Source organism: Strigops habroptila, chromosome 2 (genome assembly GCF_004027225.2).
Source record: "Strigops habroptila isolate Jane chromosome 2, bStrHab1.2.pri, whole genome shotgun sequence".
Classification (NCBI taxonomy): domain Eukaryota; kingdom Metazoa; phylum Chordata; class Aves; order Psittaciformes; family Psittacidae; genus Strigops; species Strigops habroptila.
The window spans coordinates 11,289,977-11,310,326 of record NC_044278.2 but is presented as its reverse complement, the minus strand read 5'-3'; the positions used below and the strand labels follow the sequence as shown (position 1 = coordinate 11,310,326).

General features: G+C 39.1%; 1 protein-coding gene across 7 annotated transcripts in view; it reads right to left on the bottom strand.

Annotated features, from left to right (window-relative positions):
• Positions 1-20,350, bottom strand: part of SPAG17 (sperm associated antigen 17) — a 101,717-nt gene that overhangs the window by 28,854 nt on the left and 52,513 nt on the right. For all 7 annotated transcript variants that reach the window (XR_003989435.1, XM_030471962.1, XM_030471966.1 and 4 more), the window contains 8 exons: positions 16,656-16,819; positions 15,020-15,114; positions 11,712-11,936; positions 10,426-10,537; positions 9,752-9,880; positions 8,102-8,215; positions 3,867-4,075; positions 1,405-1,525 (listed from right to left, as the gene is read on the bottom strand). Coding sequence is in view for 6 of the 7 variants with exons in the window: in XM_030471962.1 (XP_030327822.1) it covers positions 1,405-1,525; positions 3,867-4,075; positions 8,102-8,215; positions 9,752-9,880; positions 10,426-10,537; positions 11,712-11,936; positions 15,020-15,114; positions 16,656-16,819 (1,169 nt within the window). In the remaining variant the exon portion in view is untranslated. The remainder of the gene's footprint in view (positions 1-1,404; positions 1,526-3,866; positions 4,076-8,101; positions 8,216-9,751; positions 9,881-10,425; positions 10,538-11,711; positions 11,937-15,019; positions 15,115-16,655; positions 16,820-20,350) is intronic.

Here is a 20,350-nt window from a genome sequence, read left to right as displayed (position 1 = left end):
CTGGCTGCATCTGCAGGGACTTTACTAGCGGAGACAGAGATGTGATCATCCCACTCTATCCAGCACTTCTCAAGCTGCACTTGAAGTACTGTGTCCAGTTCTGGCCCCTACAATTCAAGAAAGATGCAGAGAGACTGGAAGGGTCCAAGGGAGGGCCACGGAGATGATAAAAGGACTGGAGAACCTGTCCTATGAGGAAAGGGTGAAGGAGTTAGGTCCCTTCTCCCTGGAGAAGGCTCAGATGGGACCTCTTCACAGTATTCTAGTACTTAAAGGGTGGCTACAAAGAGGATGGAGGCTCCCTCTTCACAAAGAGCTGCATGGAGAAGACAAAGGACAATGGGTACAAGTTGCACCAGGAGATGTCTCATCCCAATATAAGAAAGAAATTTTTCACAGTGAGAACAATCATTCAGTGGATCAACCTCCCTGAGGATGTGGTAGAGACCCCATTGCTGTAGGTTTTCAAGATGCAACTGGACGGGGCACTACACAATCTCATCTAGGCTCCCTTTTCTACAAAAGGTTGGACTACATGATCTTCCAAGGTGGGCTGTTCTATGTTTCTATGATTTTGACATTAAAAGGGAAAAGATGTGTGAGAAGAAAAATGAGGGAAGCTTTTACTAGCAGTTCAGATTGATGTGGCCCCCCAAAAATAATCCAGACATTCCTCTCTCATATGAGTATAAGTTTGTGCTGGATCCTTGTGTACCATATTACATTTATTAATGCTATTTACTACAAATTTCTTATTTTTTGCTAATTTATATGCACTGGGCATACTGCTTGGCTGATTCCTAAGATGTATGTTGTTTCATCAGTTGCCAGGAAGACAAATGACTCTGTCGAGTTTTATGCAACAGCTCACACATAGGATATGTTGGAATTACTACTGGCATCTACTTCGTGCGTGTGTGATAAATCTGTTTTATTCCTGGATATGGCTACCTCTGCAGTTGTGCTGATCTATTTTCACATAGTTAGCATGTCCAATACAGCCTGGGCTGGACAGATTCGTTATACATAGGTATTAAATGACACTGATTCCTATACATATACATATGCATTTATGAATTGAATTTGTGCTTTTTTCTATATTCCAATATACATGCATATTCAACTGATTATCCAACATGACTCCCATGTGCTTTTTAGGATTGCTGTTTCCCTCCCACAGTCTGTTACATCCAATAACTTGCAATTCTAGATTTTAATTTTTTTTAATTAAAACACATTATGTTGCAAACACTATTAAATAGACATTATGAGAGACTTAGCAATCTGAGACATTAAACTGGTCATACCGTTTATACATCTAAACCCATCAAGGCAGAAACTATTTTCTTCTGTAATTTTAACTTGGTTTAAATTCCTTACTCTGTAGTGGCTCAGAAAACTAACCTCCAAAACTTTCACCAAGGAAAGTTACTACTAGTCCATTGGGACAGGAGACGTTCAAACCTGAGAAAGTAGGAGCAGCAGACGTCACTTGTGTTGGAGAAACCGATTCTTCCATTTCTATCTACAGAAACATGAATTAGTTTCATTCCAAATTTTAAAAGAATAAAGTAAAAAAACAGACTACAGTTTTCAGTTGTTACAAAACATTAAAAAAGAAAGTGCTTTCTACCACTTTTAACGTTTTGAGAGTTTATGGATTCTGAAGTGGAAACATTAGCTTATTTGCTTTGGTTGTGCTATATTCCGTCATTCCTCTTCATTAACCCTTGAAGAACAACCCTTACTAACTTTATTAATTTTGCTGAGTCACTGTGCTATCTTATGCACAGTGTCAAGATGACAATAAATGGACATGTGGCAGAAGAGAAATAATTTTGAAGTTGCACATCAATTATTTTGCCTATAATCATTAAAAGAGCACAAAAGGTAAGTAGAGCACTACTTCAGTCTGCTGCAAATATGGCACTGACTTGAGAAAAGAACAGGAAGGAATGTTTGGCAGTCAAAACAGGTAATGCTCTTTGCATTGCTCCATAGTGGAAACTCTTCTGGTGACTAGAAAAGATGAGGCTGACCTAAGGAACATCTGAAGACCCTGGAACATTTGGAAAACATACAGTGGACCCTTTGATGGCATTCCCCTCAAAATCTATGTGACAATGAACTACACTATGCCAGTAGTCGTAAGATGAAAACGGTTCTGGGTTGCAGACCGAAGTAACAGAGACAACTTGTCCTGGGATTACCCCATATTCTTCATTTTTAGGAATATAAATATAGGGAAAAATTGGCAGATGCTTTGCCACCTATCCTAAAAATTTCTAGGCTGAAGGTTTCCTGGCAAACTATTCTAGTACTTTACCTTGATTAACCTTACTGACATTTTCTTATAGGTTAGCCTGAATCTCTCTTGCAGAAAATTCGTTTACTTCTGATAATTTCTTCTGATTCTATGGGATAGCAGAAGAAATGATGGTGTCCCTTTAGCTCTTTACAGAAGGCTATTTTGTCTTTCAACTCTTGAGCAAACAAACCCAAACTAAGTCTTTTAATCTTTCCCTACCCATCAAGTTTTCTAGACCTCTCATTTTTCTTGGTGCTTTTCTAAAAACTCTTCAGTGTGGCCCATGTTCTTCTTGCAGTGCAATATCTGTAACTGGACACAATACTTCAACTGAAGCACTACCAGCTCTGAATGGAAAATAACTTCATGTATGTAGCAGGCGGTACTCCTGTTTATTCACCTCAATGTGGTCTTTGCCCTTTTCACAGGAAGATGGCATTGCTGACTTACGTACAGCTTGTGATCCATTGCCATTCTCGGACCTTTCTCTGTAGAACTGTTATTGATAGAGCCGTTATCCATTCTGTAGACATACTGAATTACATCCTATTTTACAGACCACGTCCATGTGAATTTCTCAAGTTTGCTTTGGATTCTAACCCTGTCCTCTAAAATACTTGCACAATACTCACACAGCTGGGTGCTGCATGCTCTAGTAATAGTCTCTGTCAAAGACATTCTAAACCAAATAGTAAAAAGCCTTTTGGAAGGAGAGGAGGAACTCAAATGTCCTCTAGACAGAATTCTAAAGGCAGGGGTATTTGTTTGTATGGGGTTCATTTGTGCCACACAATCACTGGATGTTATGCTGAGTGCTGTTTGGCAACTCCCTGCATCACTTTCCATGCTCATGCTCTTTAAATACCTAACTAAACTTGTTGAAATTAGGCAAGCAGGTCTTTCTGTGGATATGGACAGAATCTATCTTGAAACATTACTTCATCCACTGGGTATCATGAAAGCAGCATAGGTATATCGTGTTTAGAGTCTTCCCACTCTATTCTTACAACTCTCAGTATGTCTCATTCTTGTCTTATTACTCTCTCCTCACAGTCGCTTTGTAATAGAAGCTATCTCTTTTTTCTAATAAGCCTGCACTGTATTTAACCCTAGTTCAGGTTAGCTATAAGGAAGAAGTTCTTCCCTGTGAGGGTGGTGAGGCACTGGAACAGGTTGCCCAGAGAAGTGGTAAATGCTCCATCCCTGGCAGTGTTCAAGGTCAGGTTGGACAGAGCCTTGAGCACATGGTCTACTGTGAGGTGTCCCTGCCCACGGCAGGGGGTTGGAACTGGATGGTCTTAAGGTCCTTTCCAACCCAAACCAGTCGGTGATTCTATGATTTACACATAAAGTCATAAAGGCTAGCTGCCAATATGTACATTTGAGAACAATGGGATGAGTAAAATATATCCTTAGAAGCACTATAAATAGTTAGGAATTTGTGAAGGCACAGTTCAAGTCCCTCTGAGAAGAATCTATGTTTCTGTTTCGTAAGTTTATGTATTCAAATTTTTGTCGTTTCTTTTCTGTTTTCATTGGATCATGTGTAATCTCTCACCTTTTCTTCTTCTTGCTTCACCAGGTCCTCAGGAGGTGGAGGGCCTGTTTTGCTATTGTTTGCTTTTGCAGGTGGCTGAGATTTTCCTGATTTTTGTTTGACTGGCTTATCTTTTTTTCCTGAAGATGACGTAACAGGAGAAACTATGGTTGGAATGTGAACAGAAGGAATGCTCAGAATTCTTGCTAAGAAAGGATCCGTTTCATCATCTAAGGAAGGGAAAGACAGTATTTTTAATGCAAGTAAATTTCATAAATATAGACGGCCACAGTTTATTTTTTAACAAGATTTTGTACACGAAATTTTACCTTAGAAATAATAACCTTGGTGGGAGTGTTTATTATTTCAGATAGAGGACTGAATACATTAAATTATTCAGAAAATCTTTCCATAGACTGACTGCTTGTCAGCCTAAAAGACATCTTGAAATTATTGTGTCCCACAGGTCATCACTTGTCTCTCAAAAATAGAAAAGACAATATTTTAAATTCTCTTTTACCTTCAGAATTCTAAGATAGGTGGAGACATTCTGAGTCTAGTATCTAGGTAATGGTCACTGTTGTTATGCTTTATCATAGGCTGATCCAGAACAGACTGATTCCAGCAGTTTTGCACTACATAGCTCTATTTTGCTATAGTGATTCAGAAAGATTCTGATGATCTAGTCTTGGTAAGACTCTCCCAATTCTTAAAAGGCCAAGCACAGAGCAGCCTGCTAAGCATGACAGCAAGTGGTCATGTTGCCTTACAAAATAGTTTCTTGAAAATAAAATAAATACAAACTAAGATACTCTGTAAAACATTTTTGTTTCAATGAACTGACATTTCTCTTTAATCAAAAAACCCCAGCCAGCTCTAACCTTATTGCTTTTCTGAAAGAATTTTTTTTGAGTCATCTTTTCTTGCTTCAAGGCAGCCTCAGTCCCAAACCAACAGCTCACAAAATAGCACCTTGTTTCCCATCCATACAATCTGAACAATTGAATTCTTGTTTGTTTCGGAGAACATGTTACTGCAGATGGAGTAACTCATTACCCACATCTTAACCACACCCATATAGATAAGAACTGAAAACACCAGTGAGCAAAACACAATGATCTCAGAAACCACCGTTGAAAGCCTTTTTAAAATAAATAAAGCAAGCTTGATTTGCTCAGTAGTTTCTGCAAACTATGAAGTTTAACAACAAGTCAGTCATTCCAAGAATGTCTTTAGGAAGACTTCAAAAAATACTTGGTTTTGTTCATTTTGGTAAAATTACATTTTAATTCTGCTTCTTCCAATGTACAGTATTATTTAATATCATGTGTTGCATCAGGAAAGGAAAAGTTAAATAACTCATTGACAAATTGCCATCCAGATCCCATTCAGACAAAGAAGGAAAGAAATGCATCTGGAAGCACGCTAATGGAACCATTCTGGTGTGACATAATAGCATTTTCTGTAATGCTGATGAAGTGTTAGTATATTTTTGGCTGAAAAAGTTAGAAGGTAGGCCTGAGTGCTACTATGTCCACTGTTTCCAGAAAGGTTTTGACATAGATGGTTTTAGCTCTGCACATTTGCCTTATGGATGATTCTAGATTTTTGGCAGCTGAAAAAGTGACCCAAAACCTAAGATTCTAAGGCTAGAAGAAACTATTATCATCTGGTGATAAACTCCTACTTAGGCTTGGATAACAAGCCTTCCGCCTCAGTTTTTAAGCCTTTGATCTCAGTATTTGTCTAGGTGCCAACCTTAGGGAAACACAGAGATATCTGAATATATCCATGACCTTTAGTGTGAAAGGGAAATTTAGATCATCACAAAGATTTTTGAAATCCCCATTTTCATTAGCCGGTGCATGAGAATCTGGTGCTTTGTTCAGTGGCTCTGCTTTCCTGTACTGAAATTTATGCAGTGTGGCTTTTACGGCTTATTGGAAGTCTGAGGAAAGGAGAAAAAAAAATCTGTTTCTTTCATAATAATCTAGAGGTAAAGTCTCAGCTAATTATATAAAATAGGACAGTTTCAAATTCTCCATGGAGTCTGTTCTGATACACATATTTGAGACAGCATGGACATGCAAGAAATGAGCAGTAGTACCCATCTCCAGGTGGATGGTGAGAAGAATCAGCTGACTAATAAGCTCTGGCAGAGCTAGTGCTCCACAGAGAAGTAGGATAGCTGAAATGAAGGATTTGAGGCAAATGTCCAATAAAATCATTAGCAAATGCAGTCCATCTTGTCAGGTGAGTATAAATATCCATGTGTATAAGCAAACTGTGTATAAGCAAGTTCCTATACATAGCAACAGGAGCTACCATTCACAGGTACCCACACTGTGAAATGAAGCATGCTCAGGTTCAGATGACACTACTTTCCAGAGTGCTGAATTTAAGAACAGAAGCTATTATAGGCTCTTGAGCCCTAAGGAAATTTCACCTACTCCTTTACTCTGATTGCCCTGAAAAAAGAGAACACAGTGTCAGAGGATAACAATGAAAAGCAGTGGATTGTTGAAAGTGAGGAAAAGTGTCTTCAGGAATATTGAGAGAGATGGGATATTCCAGAGGTGTGTCAGATTAAGGAAGGTTTCCTTCCTCCTGCACACACATGCAGATTTCTAACACTTGGAATTGTACTCTCATAATTTTGTCAAGGCACGAAGCTCAAGTGCAAAGGTGCTGTAATACCCAGAGGTGAAAGCTCTGCAGGTGCTCAAGCAGTGCCAACTTTACAAAGCAATGAAGAGCAAGCTTACAAGCCTGGCTGTAAGGTGGTCTGAATTTAGATATCAGTCATGCTAGAGAAAACAAATACTCATTCCAAACTTCAACAAATACTAACATTTAACCAAGAAATACAAGAAGATGCATAAAGCTGCAAACAGTCTGAGGCCTTTCGTCATCTTAGCTTCCCTAAAAGGAAGATGTAAGAGAGAAAATGAGAAAAGAAGGAAAAAAAATGAGCATTAGAGAGGTTCCAAAAACTTACTTTCGTAATGCAGGGAAAAGAAGCAATTTGCACCCAATGTAACCACGCAGTGGAGAGAAACTGTGGATTACATGGCATACTGTTCTACATTAGGGATGGATGGCATATGAGAACAGTCTAAGCCAGAGTATTCCTGATCAGAATTTTTCTGAGCACTTATGGTTGGAACTACATAAACTTAAGGTCCTTTCCAACCCTAACTATTCTACGATTCTATGATACAAATACCCACAAGAGGAATTAAGCATAAGCAAGTGATTGTAGAAAAACTGCAATCAAAGAATGTCAGTCAGCAGTGCTGCACTAATGCTCAATATGGCAAGGATTATTCTAATGTAGAATAGGATGTGCATGATAGATGTGAAAAAGCCTGAACATCCCAGCTGACGTGTTTAATTAGACACGTATCACTTTTAAGCTAAAACACAAGTTTTTACAGTCCATTACCTTGTAAATGCTCTCTTGGCCCAAGTTTTAAAAGTCCTTTTTTAGTCATTAGTTTGTAAAATGTATTTTAAGAATTAAAACTGGGTGTACAGTTGAATGGTCCACACAAAGATGCAGCCAATTAAATGTTTTCAGATTTTAAGAGCTGAAAAATGCTGGGATTCTTTTCTGATCAGTGGAAGGTTTCACTTTTATCCTTATGATGGTTTCAGTAATCTTTTAAATGTAATGGAAACAAAAAGCTCTTGGTAAAAGCAGATGCTATTTTCACTGTGGTTTTGTGAAGCAATTGCTTCCAGTTGGTGAATGTGTTTATTGAAGGGCTGAAAGAAATCCCTCCTTATGTCTGCACGACTGTAACCTAAACTCCAATTCCTCATGTCAAATGAAAGTTCCACAATCACCTTGTAACTTTACAAAAATATTATTTCTTGGAAAACTAAGACGACACCTCAGCAATTCACATTTGTTTTGGCTCAAACGAATTGGCTGATTTTGCTGGGCTACTTAGTAACAATACTTGCAAGTTTCTCCCTGCACTGCCCTGTTTTCACAGGAAGCAAAAAATCATTGAGACCTCTCTCTGTTTTGAAATTTGAATCACAGAATATTCTTGACAATGTCACCTCATCTTGAGCCTTGCTGAAAATTCCCCACCATGTAGTAACAGCTGCTGAGAAAGGCACAATTGCATGTGACAAATTATTGGGGTAAGGAAGCAGTGGGTGAAGAAAAAAAAAAATTAAGCAAATAAAAAGAAAAGATTTCCCTCTACAGTTCTCAAATATCCACTTTTATTTGCTTGCTTTACCTGCTGTCTTCCCTGTAGGTCCATAATAGCTTAGGGACAGATGGATTCCATTTTCCAAGGTGGCTGAAAAAGATCCAAACTTGCTCACAGCTTGCTTTTGATTTTCCAATTTTCCTTTTAAAGAAAAATTGGAATTAATTTTATAGATAGCAACACATAGAAGAACCACTTGACCTGCAAACCAATGACTGGTGTGAACTTGTGTGAACAGGGGCACCTCCATGCGGATGACTAGCCTGTAAAATAGACTAATATAGGATGAGAAAGCTTTATGTGTGTATATATATGTGTGTATATACATGTATATATAATATAGAGTAGTATATAATAGACAGTTTTGTGTAATACAGCTGTGATTTTCCATCTAGAAATTGCATTCTAATCAGCTAGGGATTTCCAATACAGGGAACAGCTTCTTAAAACTGTGAGGAGCAGCAGAGAAGCCTACAAAAGCAGGTTAAGGAAGGTACCCAACACTTAGCCATTCCCAAGGTCTTTCATCAACAAGGCATACGTGCTTAGACCTTGCCTGCTCCTACTTACTGTCTGTCATTGCAATGTTCATTGGTGACTACACCTGCAGAATGCTGTACTGCCATTTTGACTGCATTAAAAACCTACCATGCTACCATTCAGCCACTGACAAGTACCACAGTGGATTGATTCTTCTCTGCCCTACTGCCTTTCTACGAGGTACTCCTGTTTACACAGGAGGAAAGCCTCCCACTCATGCCAAGGGAATACAACTTGCCTCAGATGCTAGCACACTGGTGACTAGAAGTACCACTTGGCAGACCCCAGAATGATACAGCTCTACTTTCAGAAAGGCAGACAAGAAACATCTCATCTGTGGAAGTGATGCAAATTATCTATTGAGACAACCTGTAATTAAATCTCTGGTGGCAGTTGAAGCCAATGAAAGGAGCAAGAACAGGATGCTTTCTAACACTGATGAAGATTAAATACCTACTGAAACTTATACTTTTCCAACACTCTTCAGTTCAGTGAAAGCAATTCCATAGTGCTTTTGGCAAACGTACATACAAATTGTTACACACTTGCCTCCTTCTTGGAAACACTCACCTGGTTTCAGAAAAGATTTGGATTCAATGCTTTCGGAGCGTTAGCAACATGTGAACCAGCAGCAGAAGCTGCTGAACTGCAGAAAGATGTGTTTCCACAGCAAAGGTCTTGAGGAGGCACTAATGCTATGCTCATATGACCCACAAAAGGAGGTCACGTTCAAAGAGGGAAATCTTCTCTTTGAAGGGCAGACATTTATTCTGGTAACAATGGACATGATTCAGTTTGCATCTTCTTAGGCTTTCCCAGGCCACATTAAGATCTGAAGGAGACCTCCACTAAACAAGAAGATTCTTTTCTTAAGGAATGATGACTCTTTTCATTGATTTCCTTGCTTTGGAAAAGAGGCTGGTTTGCACTCCGTACTGCGCTTCTACATCTTGGTAAGATCTCCCTACATGGTGCTTAAGTCAGCCAACTGGAGTTTTACTTCTGTTTACACACCGGTCTTATTTATCCTCTGCCATTAGTAGGAATTTATTTTCTATTAGTTGATAAGGTTTGCATCCAATTACAAAATATGTCAGACTATTAAATTCTTTGTATCAGTAATGCTAGTCCACTAACCTGATCTCATTTTCTGTTCTTCATTAATTTCTTGCATTTCAATTTCTTTTAAGTCTTTCTTGGGGTCTGTGATATGAATGAAGAAATTGTGGTTGTCTTTTATCACTCTCACCTTTACCAAAGTTAGACCTGCAAAGCAACAGAATCCTGTTATTGCTCCCACCAGGCTTCAGAACAGCCCTGCACCTGCAACTCTAAAGCACACAAAGAAAGAAAATTGCTCAGAAGTGGGCTGAACTGCCTAGCAGCAGACCAAGAAGACAAAATAAAGGTTAACACTGAGTTTAGCCTAAAAATTCAAAAGCTTCCTGACAATTAGATCTGAGATACAGCAGAATAACCCTCTCGCTTAGATACATTGCATTTGACTGGACAAATTATTGGAACATACATTCTTGAAACATCATGCATTGGTTGCCATTGAACAGGTAAACACAAACTGATTTTTCTCCATTTCTAATTTTGTGGTACTTTATTTATCTATTAGTTGCTAACATACTACAGGAAAATGTAAACATTAATAGTGATAGAGGCTGCAATGGAATTAATGGTACCCTCGCAATGTCTTTACTGAATTTCTACTACTGAGACAAGAAAAAGCATTTATGGATTAAGAAACTATGCCATCAGTCAGTAACTGAGTCAAAGCAAAGCATAAAGAATTAACAAGTCACCTTTTACAAACTCTATCTTCTCTACTTGAATCTGTCCTCCATCAGACGGGAAAAGATATTGAGTGGTTCCTGATACTTGAATGACATCTTCCCCCATATTGTAGCCAAGAAACTGGAAACGCAAGTTTTCAATTATGCATAAATGAGAAAGGCAGAAACCATGAAAGAGGTAAATGAAGGTCAGATCATCAAGATCCCACTATTCTGGTTAACATTTTATTGGTTAGATATTTAACTAATGTAATAATGACTTTAGCAAATACATAGCATGCTATTTTCATATTCAAATACTTTCTCAGTTACTAGCTGAAGTAACTTGTTCCACATGAGAGCACAATCTGGTCCTTCAGTGGTATGGTGCCATCATGGAAACTGAAGATTAGCAAATAGACTGGTGGTTAACATATAATAGGAGGGAAAGAAAAATTCTGGCCCAGTACAAAGAGACAAAGTACAATGGGATCAGATAAAGGGCATTTAAAGATTCAACTTTCCACCCTCTAGATTTTGGAGTTCAGACACTGTAAATCTGATCCTAAGATTGATGTGCCTTCCAAAGAGCCACAAATTGGCAAAAATTAGGTGAGTGTACTCAAGTTCAGACTGAAATATTGTGTACCTCTGAGTTTGAAGTCTGTACTCAAGGAAGTTTAGACTAAAATATATTGACATATGTAAGTATTGGATGCAAGGCTTAGACTCTGCAAATATAAAGCAGTGCAAACTGCTTAAAAGCTGGACAAAACTGGTGAAGAGTTCCCTCTGTAAGTATAGCAGGTGGAATATCTTGTATTAGGGCACTCCAAGAATGAATTTTGTAACAGGAAATGGAAGAAACAGTGAACTGCTTCTCCTTGATTTCCAATATGAACAGCCAAAATTTCAACTATGCCTAGCAGTCCCTGAAGAATATGGGAGTTGGAACAGGTCTTTATGCTTCCCTTTCCCACCCACTCTCATGAAAGCCACATTTTTAGGCAAAATTCATCCCATAAATATATTTTCCATGGGCACATAAACATGATCAACTAATCCTTGTGTTCACGTCATATACACTAAAACCCATGCCAGTTAATTAAATAATCTTGTGTAATGATCTTAAACATCTGAAACTGCTTTCCAAAACTTTTAGGAATAGAGCTGCTGTGACAATGGAGTTAAACTAGACCTAGTAGGCTTAATTTGCCCTGAACTCCAGTTTCCCAATGGATAATAGCTTTGCTGTAATCTTGACTATATATATAAATAGTTAGCACTTTCCTAACATAGCGCACGTGACTCCTTACCTTATAAACTTTCTCCGAATGTGGTTCTGGGATGCTGGGATCCTCCTCAGCTTTTGCTGACTCTTCTTTAAACTTCTCCTGCGAAAACTTCTTGTTGGAACCTTTACTTTCTTCATGTATTACCTCCTGTCCTTTCTTCTTATCTCCAAGAGTTTCTTTTCTTCTTTTCTTTTCATCCATAAGTTGTTCTTGCTCTCGTAATTGGTCCTGCTCCTGCTTCCAAGCCTACATTAAACATTAGGAATTCCAAAGACTGTGGTTCTCCTTGTATTACAAGATATTTCATATGTGCATGCTGAAAAGAGTATAAGTATGCAACTTCAACGGAATCAAAGTCACCCTAAGACATGTTTTCCAAACGTGTCTAAAGATTTACAATATTATGCATTATATTGGGGCCTACAAGGATGCTGGAGAGGGACTCTTCATCAGGGATTGTAGTGGTAGGACAAGGGGTGATGGGTTTAAACTGAAATAGGGGAAGTTCAGGTTAGATATAAGGAAGAAATTCTGCCCTGGGAGGGTGGTAAGGCGCTTGAACAGATTGCTGAAGGAAGTGGTAAATGCTCTATCCCTGGTAATGTTCAAGACCAGGTTGGACAGAGCCTTGGGTGACATGGTCTAGTGTGAGGTGTCCCTGCCTCACAGGGGGTTGGAACTGGATAACCTTAAGATCCTTTCCAACCCTAACTATTCTATGATTTTGTATAAAATTACTGACTCATTTTATCTATGGGATCAGTCATTCTTGACCACAGGAGACCTATCAGATGATTATTTGTATTTTACACATTGACTCACAAAAAAATTACTTTGTTGTGCACTTTTCCACAATGTTCATCACAAAATCAGAATGCATCACTGATACTAGTTTATTCCCAAAATGCAACCGAGACAAAATGATCTTATTCTTTTACGTAAAGAGGAATGAGGTATCAACACCAGAATGACCAACTTGTACCAGGAATATCTGAGATTTTCCAGAGTACATAGGCCACTGTCCATCATATTCAAAAAATCCTGGCAGTCAGGTGAAGTTCCCGATGACTGGAAGAAGGGTAATATAACCCCCATTTTCAAGAAGGGGAAGGTGGAAGACCCGGGGAACTACAGACCAGTCAGTCTCACCTCTGTGCCTGGCAAAATCTTGGAACAGTTTCTCCTGGAAAACATGCTAAGGCACATGAAAAACAACGAGGTGGTTGGTGACAGCCAACATGGCTTCACTAAGGGGAAATCCTGCCTCACCAATTTGGTGGCCTTCTATGATGGAGCCACGGAACTGATGGACAGCGGCAGAGCAGTTGACGTCATCTACCTGGACTTGTGCAAAGCATTCGACACTGTCCCACATGACATCCTTGTCTCTAAATTGGAGATACATCAATTTGATAGATGGACCACTCGGTGGATAAAAAACTGGCTCGATGGCCGCACGCAAAGAGTTGTGGTAAATGGCTCGATGTCCAGTTGGAAATCTGTAACGAGTGGTGTCCCTCAGGGATCGGTGTTGGGACCGGTCCTGTTCAACATCTTTGTCGGTGACATGGACAGTGGGATTGAGTGCGCCCTCAGCAAGTTTGCCGATGACACCAAGCTGTGTGGTTCAGTTGATACGCTGGAGGGAAGGGATGCCATCCAGAGGGACCTTGACATGCTTGTGAGGTGGGCCAATGCCAACCTTATGAAGTTTAACCAAGCCAAGTGCAAGGTCCTACACCTGGGTCGGGGCAACCCCAGGCACTGCTACAGGCTGGGCAGAGAAGAGATTCAGAGCAGCCCTGCAGAAAAGGACTTGGGGGTGTTGGTTGACGAGAAGCTTAACATGAGCCGGCAGTGTGCGCTTGCAGCCCAGAAAGCCAACCGCATCCTAGGCTGCATCAAAAGAAGCGTGACCAGCAGGTCGAAGGAGGTGATCCTGCCCCTCTACTCTGCTCTTGTGAGACCCCACTTGGAGTACTGCATACAGTTCTGGTGTCCTCAACATAAAAAGGACATGGAGCTGTTGGAGCGAGTCCAGAGGAAGGCCACGAGGATGATAAGAGGGCTGGAGCACCTCCCATATGAAGACAGGCTGAGAAAGTTGGGGCTGTTCAGCCTGGAGAAGAGAAGGCTGCGTGGAGACCTCATAGCAGCCTTCCAGTGTCTGAAGGGGGTCTACAAGGATGCTGGGGAGGGACTCTTCCTTAGGGACTGTAGTGGTAGGACAAGGGGTAATGGGTTCAAACTTAAACAGAGGAAGTTTAGATTAGATATAAGGAAGAAGTTCTTTACAGTGAGGGTGGTGAAGCACTGGAATGGGTTGCCCAGGGAGGTTGTGGATGCTCCATCCCTGGCGGTGTTCAAGGCCAGGTTGGACAGAGCCTTGAGCCACGTGGTTTAGGGCAAGGTGTCCCTGCCCATGGCAGGGGGGTTGGAACTAGATGATCTTAAGGTCCTTTCCAACCCTTACGATTCTATGATTCTATGATTTGCAACACTTTTTATTCTAAGCATACCATAGCACAACCATTTCTGTGGAAGAAATGGTAAGCATTCACAGTTACATCTTAGGTATTAGTGTAACTTGCACCGTTACAGTTCAATCTGAGTACCCAGGAACTGGTTAACATCATTTCACATCTACATTCCAATATCAGTACTTTAAGCGCAGAGCATTACTTACTGTAAGAAAGATAAGACATGTTATGTCTTTGGAAAGTCAAAAAAAGTACAGAATAAGGGAGTACAATATTAATTAATCTAGATTTTTGCAGATTAATGGATAGTGCCAATGCTGAATTAAAAAATGCGTGGTTAACTCCCACCTCAGCCAGAAACTGACTGTGTGGACCTAAGTAAGTCAATTAATCTGTAGCCCATGGCCACGGACTGCATCTATAAAATGGGATTCTCTGCCAGAAGGGAACTCTGAGGTCATACTTACATTCCTTAATTTCAAAGAGCTCTAGAAAGCAAAAGTAGAAATCGGGTATGTAAAAACTTCTATGAATCTGGATCTATGTTTCCATAGCTTTACAACCAGAAAACTTCAACAAGAAGTAGGATATTATTCATAACTCTCATTTTCCAGTGCTGCAATTATGAATTGCCTTCTGAAACTGTAGTCTAACTCCAAATAGTCTTCCCTTCAGAAAATAACATAACTGAATCAATAAGGAATAAACTAAAGAAAACAAGTATACAAAATATAGCCAAGAGCAGAAAAACTAGGAGGACTGAGTCAAGCCTATGCAAGAATGAAGGCTTACCTTCCTAAGAAAGTAGTGTTATTTAGTCCATTTCAGAAACAATTATTTTTGCCTCACCTTTAGAGAGCCTTCTCTGATAAATGGACTTCTTTCATTGTTCGACTGAAATTCTGGAATGGTCCCCATCATTCCCTCAAGTACTGATGTGTTGCCTTTGAGTAATGAAAGGGGAATAAATGAGGTTACAAAAATATGAAAATTGAATCATTTTTTAAAATGGAAAAATAAAAATAAAAAAGAAGTGCAAGTAAATAATATATATACTTGAAAATAGTAAAAGTATAAAAGTAGAATAAGAAAATATTAATTTTTTTTTTTAACTGAAATAAAGACTGTTCAGGTTAGAAGAAACTTCTCTCACAACTAGTATTACTAGATAGTCATAACTGGGGACAAATTTGCTAAACAATATATCAACATATTTAAAGACTGACTCTCCGCTTCTTGCTGTTGAAGGCTTTGCTCCTGCAACAAGTTTGGGGTTTTTTAGTAGATGAGCAATGTGGAATAACCAGTAAGCTGTATTAATTATTTGTTCTACTATCATTGTTTCAGAATTCAGATCCAGGGCTTCAACCAGCTCACCCCGAACAAGCTCAATACTCAAGTCGGACAAAAAAGTGAAAAAATGCTGTCTGAACCTTCAAACCTTCACTAAAGAAACACCATATCCCCTGTTTACTATTAGGGCTTTATAGCATCTATGACTCATGAAAAGGATATCTCTCTCGGTGTGTGGTTTTCTACCACGCTTGGATACCCAATATTTACCTGCTAGAAAAGATGAAGTATTCGATCAGAAACTTGTAGTTAAATTACTTTGTATTACAAAGTAGAAATTGCAGTGTGGGTTACAGGAGAGTTAGTGTTATTGAAATCACTTAAAGACACTCTTGCCCATCTGCAGGTCCCACCCAGAGGTTTACTTCTTTCAGCAAGTGAACTTCTTTGTGAATCATATCTGCCATGAGGCACCAGATGGGCAAGATTCATTCTAGCTCCTGTGACAAATTGATAGATACAAACTATGATTTAGAACTCACAACTGTACTTTCTATTTCCAAACTATAACCAGATGTGTTAGCTGGGTTGAGGACTAATATTCCCATTTTTGTAAATGTTAATTGCTAGTACTAGAAGGTTTCAAAAAGCATTCTCAAAGAAGGTGAAAAAAACAAAGGCTAAATATCAACAAATCATTGTTAATACCACTGAAATATGCAAGTAGACAATTTGGACAGATGTTCTCTTCTGTCAGAAGGAGTTTGCAGTCTAGTCAATTCCAGTTTCCAGTTTTAGCTTCTAGCCCACAGCTCCTGACCTAAGTTTTTATCGTGCCCTTTTAAAAAGGAATTTTCCTGAACCATGTTGCCAGCTTTAACTACTGCTTATCTCTTCAGTCATCTAAATAGAAATTCATATTTGTATGCAATTCTTAAAGTAAGTCCGCTCAATAAACCCAGCTATCATAAATGTAAATTGACATTAAAGGTCTCAGTTTTCAGAACAGAGGATGATGCAGAATATTTAAATTAGTGTACTTGACTCATTTCAAAATATATTTATGTCTATACAGATGACAAAACAAGGTTACCCTATCAAAAAATACATGCAGTTCTGCTCTGAACAACTTTGGGGCTCAGCAGTCAACAAGAAAAACAAATTTTCTAGGATAAAACAAAAGGATACTCACTTTCGGTTTTCAGAGGGAAAGGTTTTTTGACTGTCAATTCAGAAGGTTCTTCTGCCATGGCTTTAAGAGACTTTGTTTTCTTAGCCATCTTGTCTTCTTGGTATTTGACTTCTTCTTCTTTCACCCAATCTTCAATTGAGTTGACCACCAGCTCGAGATAGTTCCTGAAAAGCACAACATTCCTCTATTTATATAATAGGTGATAATAGAATATAATACAATTTTCACTCATATGATTTTAGGTCAAGCAACTCACTTGGCTTCTCAGTTTCTTACACAAATATTACTCTATAGTCTTTGAGAGAAGGCTTGTGTTTGAGGGGGTTTCTGTTTTCACTTGGGAGCTGGTACTTTTGCCTGCTTGGTATTTGCTTAAGATATCTTACTGTTTGGGGTTTTGGTTATCCTTTCACAAAGAGGTATTAGAAACTTGTCTTCCAAAGAATGGCTGCTCCCAAAGCAAATCCAGGAAGTCAGAAAACATACAGACATTCAGTTTAAGAAAGGTTCAGACTCATTCTGCTCCCCTCTGTTTTACCACCAGGATAACTTATTTTCTTAGTTGCTTTTAGAATCACAGAATCATAGAATAGTTAGGGTTGGAAAGGACCTTAAGATCCCCCAGTTCCAACCCCCTGCCATGGGCAGGGACACCTCACACTAGACCATGTCGCCCAAGTCTCTGTCCAACCTGGTCTTGACCATTGCCAGCAATGGAGCATCTACCACTTCTTTGGGCAACCTGTTCCAGTGTCTCACCACCCTCCCAGGGAAGAACTTCTTCCTTATATCTAACCTGAACTTCCCCTGTTTGATATAATGTCTTGATTGAGATTGTCTTTTAGAACACACTTCATCTGTTTGTTCAGCAACTGAGGTATAATTCTATTTCAGTGTGACAAGAAAGGTGTTTGGAAATTGTCATCCAAATACAGATTAAAGAATCAGAGCACTGTAGCCTTGTGTAAATGAGGAATATTCACTCTTAACAGTTAAATTGAAGACAGCACTGAATGACGAACTAATCCAGAGTTTGCACCTGGTATCTGTAGTTGTACTGTGTCATCGGCCAATGGCGTCCAAAATGACTGCTAAAATAGTTCATTGTGAACAACTGCTCCTGAGGTACAATGAAGCCTAGAAGTCTCCTACGCAGTTGCTACTCAGCCCTTTGGTTTGGAGTCTTACCATAATTTTTTCAAGTAAAATTCTTCATTTGTGAAAAAATAAAAGGGGCTTTTAAAGAATGCATCAGATGCAGTTGTGTCTTCATAATGGTTTGCACTTATAAATTCAAGATGATTCAATTGTATTCAAAAGCTCTGTACACATTACAGTTTTTGGTTGTGAACATGCAGGCAGCACAACCAGTTCTTGACCTCATGACAGTTTTAAAGTACTTATTGTAGCATTATGTTGTATGTCTAAGACGATATGCACAGAGTGGAGATGTATATAGTTTGTGTACAGCTTCAAGACACACAAGTCCATCCCAGTTTCTGCAATACAGGTGCAGCCTGTTCTGCAAAACTTACATGGAGAAATTGTTGGGGACAAGGTGACCCTGCTTGTATCTCAAGAAAAATGTACAAGCTGTAAAAACAAAGGTGTTGAAAAGAAAAAGGCAAAACTAGGCTGGAACCTAGAGCTGCCAGTACTGGCATAACTTGAAGATTAATATATGTTATAAATAAAAAAGTGATTATTTGCATGGAAAATATTTTAGGGCAATGAAACAGTCATTCAAAGTCAAAAATACATGTTCTATTAATATGTATTCTGATGTCACTACTGCCAATGTCTGACTCAGAATCATTTCTCAGAAAGGATGACTCTTTTCCAGTAACTTGTGTAACATGTTTACTATGAAACAGTAAACAAATGTCATTGAGATTAACTTTGAGCAAAAGAATAGTTTTGATAATATCTGAATTCATTTGGCTTCCTGATGGAGGGGCCACTTATCCTAAACCAGAGTTGAAATGTTCTATACACACGTACCACTGCAGGTACACGTGCCCATGCCTTTGGATCCTCTTAGTCAGTAGCATCATTGGATTTCACATGCAGCCTCCTGCTGCCTGCTCTTTGAACAGCACAATTCCCGAATTCTACATGAACTATGGGACATGATATCCATAGGGAAGGGTAACTGGGATCACCAGGAGCAAAACTGCTACTTTTGCATAAGAAATATCTTAAGATAAATATCTTAAACATCAGATATTTAATTTCCCCCTTGCATGAAAATTTGCTGTAAAGGACCCACCATAACCAACTGTTTAACACATAACAGAAGTATATTCCAGACAGCAACTATGGAACAACCCTACAAAGTGGGTCTGTGGTCTATAAGATGTCAGAATAGATAAGAAACAAGTAAACACAGGTAGACAACTCCTAACAGAGAGATGGTCAAGCACAGTGTCTGTTGTGTATTTGTAATTCTGCTGTGGTGAAAGTGTGACTCTTAAATATATCCCCGAAATTAGAATTACCGTAATTTTAATAAAAGGAAAAATCAGTAAATTGTTACTAAACTCATTGGGAGCCAGTTATTTCATACAAAGGTAAAAACTAGTAATACTACTGCTTAATTGAGAAAAAGGGTTTGTGCCTGTTTCTGGTAACTCAGCAGGATCCGGAAGCTAATTGCAGGCAACAGCTTGAAGCACTCCAGGTACGTAAGGACTGTCTTGCACAGAAGTGTTATGTTGCTTGGAAACATATGCTAGCAAATATTTATGATACTTTGGAAATCTCAAATGATCTTTAGCAAAAAGGTTGAGTAAGGTCAGAAAATGTGCTGATTATTTTGAAGAGAAAAGGCAGGTATAGACACCACATAACAGAATCGCAGAAGATCCCATAGTTCTTCAAAGATACCAACTAGCATACAGAGCAGTGACACTGAATATTTCTATGAAACAAGAGCAAAGTGAAACCTTCTTGTAAGCTTTCATGCCAGTTTAGGAACTTTAGGAACTCTTTGCTGGTTTGAAACAGAAACTGATGAAGTGTCACTGAACAAAAATGGTGTATCCCAAGCAGAAGCTATCTTTAATGTCAAAGCCTTATTTCCACTGTATGTGGACAAGTAAGAAGGAGGAAGCATAGAGCTATTTCATCCTCAACTGAATTATAATACATCTACCAAAGAACATGCTTCATTCCTTTTTTGGATGTAAATTAGCAACTTTTGTTTTGCAGGTATCAAGTGCTCTTCCCATTTCTCAATTGGCCTTTAACTGACTATTTCAACGCCCTTTCAAGGTGACCAGCCAAACTGTTCTAAGACTCCACAGACAAAGAATTGTGTTTCAAGGAGAAATGCTTCCTGAGGAAGTCTCGTTCTTCACTATCTACTCCTACAGACAACACAACAGCAATATGCCATCTGGATGACATGTCACTCAGTGTATGTAAACGCTGAGTGAGGTGTTAGATATACCGGAGTATGTGACCTGGTCTCCAATGCCTGTTCCAAAAGGGTATGGGTCTCCTGCAGATCTCATACCATCTATGTCAGACCTGTGCACACATCTCAGATACGCCAGGTATTTAAACTGGCAACTTGTCCAATGCCCACAAACCCAGTCAGAAAAGCTGGCAAAGTAAAAAGCTCTGGGCTCCAGAGTTTTGTGTAACAGACCTTGAGACCACTGACCTTCTTTCTAGGTCCATCTGAAAGAAAG